The sequence below is a fragment of the Olea europaea genome, unplaced genomic scaffold (assembly GCF_002742605.1).
Source record: "Olea europaea var. sylvestris unplaced genomic scaffold, O_europaea_v1 scaffold1806, whole genome shotgun sequence".
Taxonomy (NCBI): domain Eukaryota; kingdom Viridiplantae; phylum Streptophyta; class Magnoliopsida; order Lamiales; family Oleaceae; genus Olea; species Olea europaea.
Window position 1 is genome coordinate 106,669 of NW_019235808.1, and position 2,297 is coordinate 108,965.

The 2,297-nt window shown below is 39.7% G+C and overlaps 1 protein-coding gene and 1 non-coding gene across 2 annotated transcripts in view; both read left to right on the top strand.

The window, feature by feature from the left end:
• The window catches only part of LOC111378370 (U-box domain-containing protein 6-like), a 5,596-nt gene extending 3,915 nt beyond the window's left edge, over positions 1-1,681 (top strand). Inside the window, exon 6 of the mRNA XM_023001561.1 lies at positions 486-1,681. Within this exon, the coding sequence (XP_022857329.1) occupies positions 486-1,358 (873 nt within the window). The 3' untranslated portion in view covers positions 1,359-1,681. The remainder of the gene's footprint in view (positions 1-485) is intronic.
• A 76-nt stretch (positions 1,682-1,757) lies between these two features.
• TRNAK-CUU lies at positions 1,758-1,830 on the top strand. Its single transcript has one exon. It is a non-coding gene; the product is annotated as a tRNA-Lys (tRNA).
• The last annotated feature ends 467 nt before the right edge of the window (positions 1,831-2,297 follow it).

A 2,297-nucleotide genomic window follows, 5' to 3' on the forward strand; every position in this document is an offset into this window, starting at 1 on the left:
TGGTCTTTATTGTTTGGGCTATGTCACTCCTAGTGTCATCTTCCCTATTGGTCTTTGATATAAATTCCAATTTTTTATATTCTGTTAGCAACTTTGACATTGAGACCACACAACTTACTTGGAATCATACTGACTAGATGCTCAAGAAAATTATTGATACTCAACCGAGCTTTTGAAGCTGATACAACAAATTTGAATCGTTTTGGTGCAAAACCTTTTGTCTTATATCCTAGCATCAAGAGTATAGTCATAAGTGTTCATTGGGCTAATATATGTATGTGCTCAATTTATTGTTGATGAAAGCTTTTTATCCTTCAGGCTTTTGCTTCAGTATTTCAATGACATTGTTTATCATTGCACTTTGCTTATGCTTGTTTAAACCATTTATATGTCCAAGATAATTGCTATTGATTTCATATTAAATTTGTGAAATAGTTTTACTCATTGGAAGATTATTCTACTATTGTGCATGCTTCCTCTTGTAGAGCATTTATTGCACAAATGTATATAGCCTCCTGGTTTCATATCTCATGAGCATTACGATGATGACATTGTTCATTGGACTTTTCAGAAACAAGGAAATAATGTTGGCATCAGGAGTGCTACCAGTGTTGCAGGATATGATAACAACTAAAGATTCTATAGGAGCTGCAACAGCTCTTTACCTGAGTCTTTCCTGCCTTGAAGAGGCAAAGCCCGTCATTGGATCATCTGACTCTATCCCTTTCTTGATTCGGATCCTCGAGTATGAAACCGGTGTACAATGTAAACTTGATGCCCTTCATGCCCTCTATAATCTCTCCAGTCATTCCACCAATATACCCATCCTCTTGTCAGCTGGCATTATTCATGCCCTCCAAGCTCTTAGTATCCATTCAAGCGATCATGCCTGGATGGAGAAATGCATAGCCCTTTTAATAAATTTAGCTTCAAGTCGAACTGCAAGAGATGAAATCGTACTGGCTCCTAGCCTCATTAGCGGACTTGCAAATGCTTTGGATGTTGACGAGCCTATTCAACAAGAGCAAGCCGCAGCGTGTCTTCTGTTATTATGTAAGGGAAACGAGAAGTGCGGTCAAGTAGTTCTTCAAGAAGGGGTGATCCCTTCCCTCGTCTCAATTTCAGTAAACGGGACCATGAGAGGGAAACAAAAAGCTCAGAAGCTTCTGATGATGTTCCGTGAGCAGCGACAGCAGGACCCATCACCAGTCCCTACTCAGCAGAAACCTGAAAGCGACGAGATGCCCTTACCCGATCAAGTTTCAAAGCCGTTAAGCAAGTCGATCTCAACAAGAAAAGTAGGGAAGGCATGGAGTTTTTGGTGGAAGAACAAGAGTTTTTCAGTATACCAGTGTTAAAATGGGCATGACCTTTTTTTCTCCAGTTAGCTCTGTAAATGTCTGCTGTATTATATTTACGTGTTTTCTGCGCTATAGACGGGCATTTGCTTCATTTCAACATCTCGTGAATGAGATGTACAGGCAGGTCCCGTTGATCGTGTTTGTCTCGCCTACATGCATCACTGGGGTTCCATGTGTTGTTACTGGTATAAATATGATAGGTCTCACGTTAGGATGTAAGTTAAGCTAAACGCATATGTGAATATCTTGTATTATGGACACTGTTATGGATTAATCTTTTGAGAAATAGTTCAAAAAGCGGTAACTTATTTATGTCGTAATTTTTCTAGAGTTATGGGTTCTTCTAACTTGTTGCAATGTGGTAAAAAAATATGTTGAAATACTTATTGACAAGAAGCCCGTCTAGCTCAGTCGGTAGAGCGCAAGGCTCTTAACCTTGTGGTCGTGGGTTCGAGCCCCACGGTGGGCGTTTTATTACCGTTTTGCTCTATTTTTTTTCCCCTCTTAAATTGTACAGCAAATACAAGGGAAGGTCAATCTTAAGGCCATAACAGCCATAAAACTATTCAAAATCCGGACGGACTATTTTGATGAAAATCATTTACATTATGAGATGGACTGAAGTAAAACTACTTCATTCTCTGAGACTTACTGTTTCCTCTTTCTTCTCCAATCCAGTATTCAGTAATTCTGCTAATTATTATGATTCAAAGATTGTTTCTCTTGCTTTTATGTTAACCCATCTTGCATATAGTAAACCTGCATCATTATTGTTTCCATGTTATAGACACATATTTAAGTTTAGGATCTTACTATGGGTATATGGAGGTTTACATGTTGGTTGACACGGCTCACCTCCCCTCTCACGTGGGGAGGTCAGCTCCACACATTTGGACGGGAACCCCAACCTCTCCCATCTGAGAGGTCGGGTGGGAC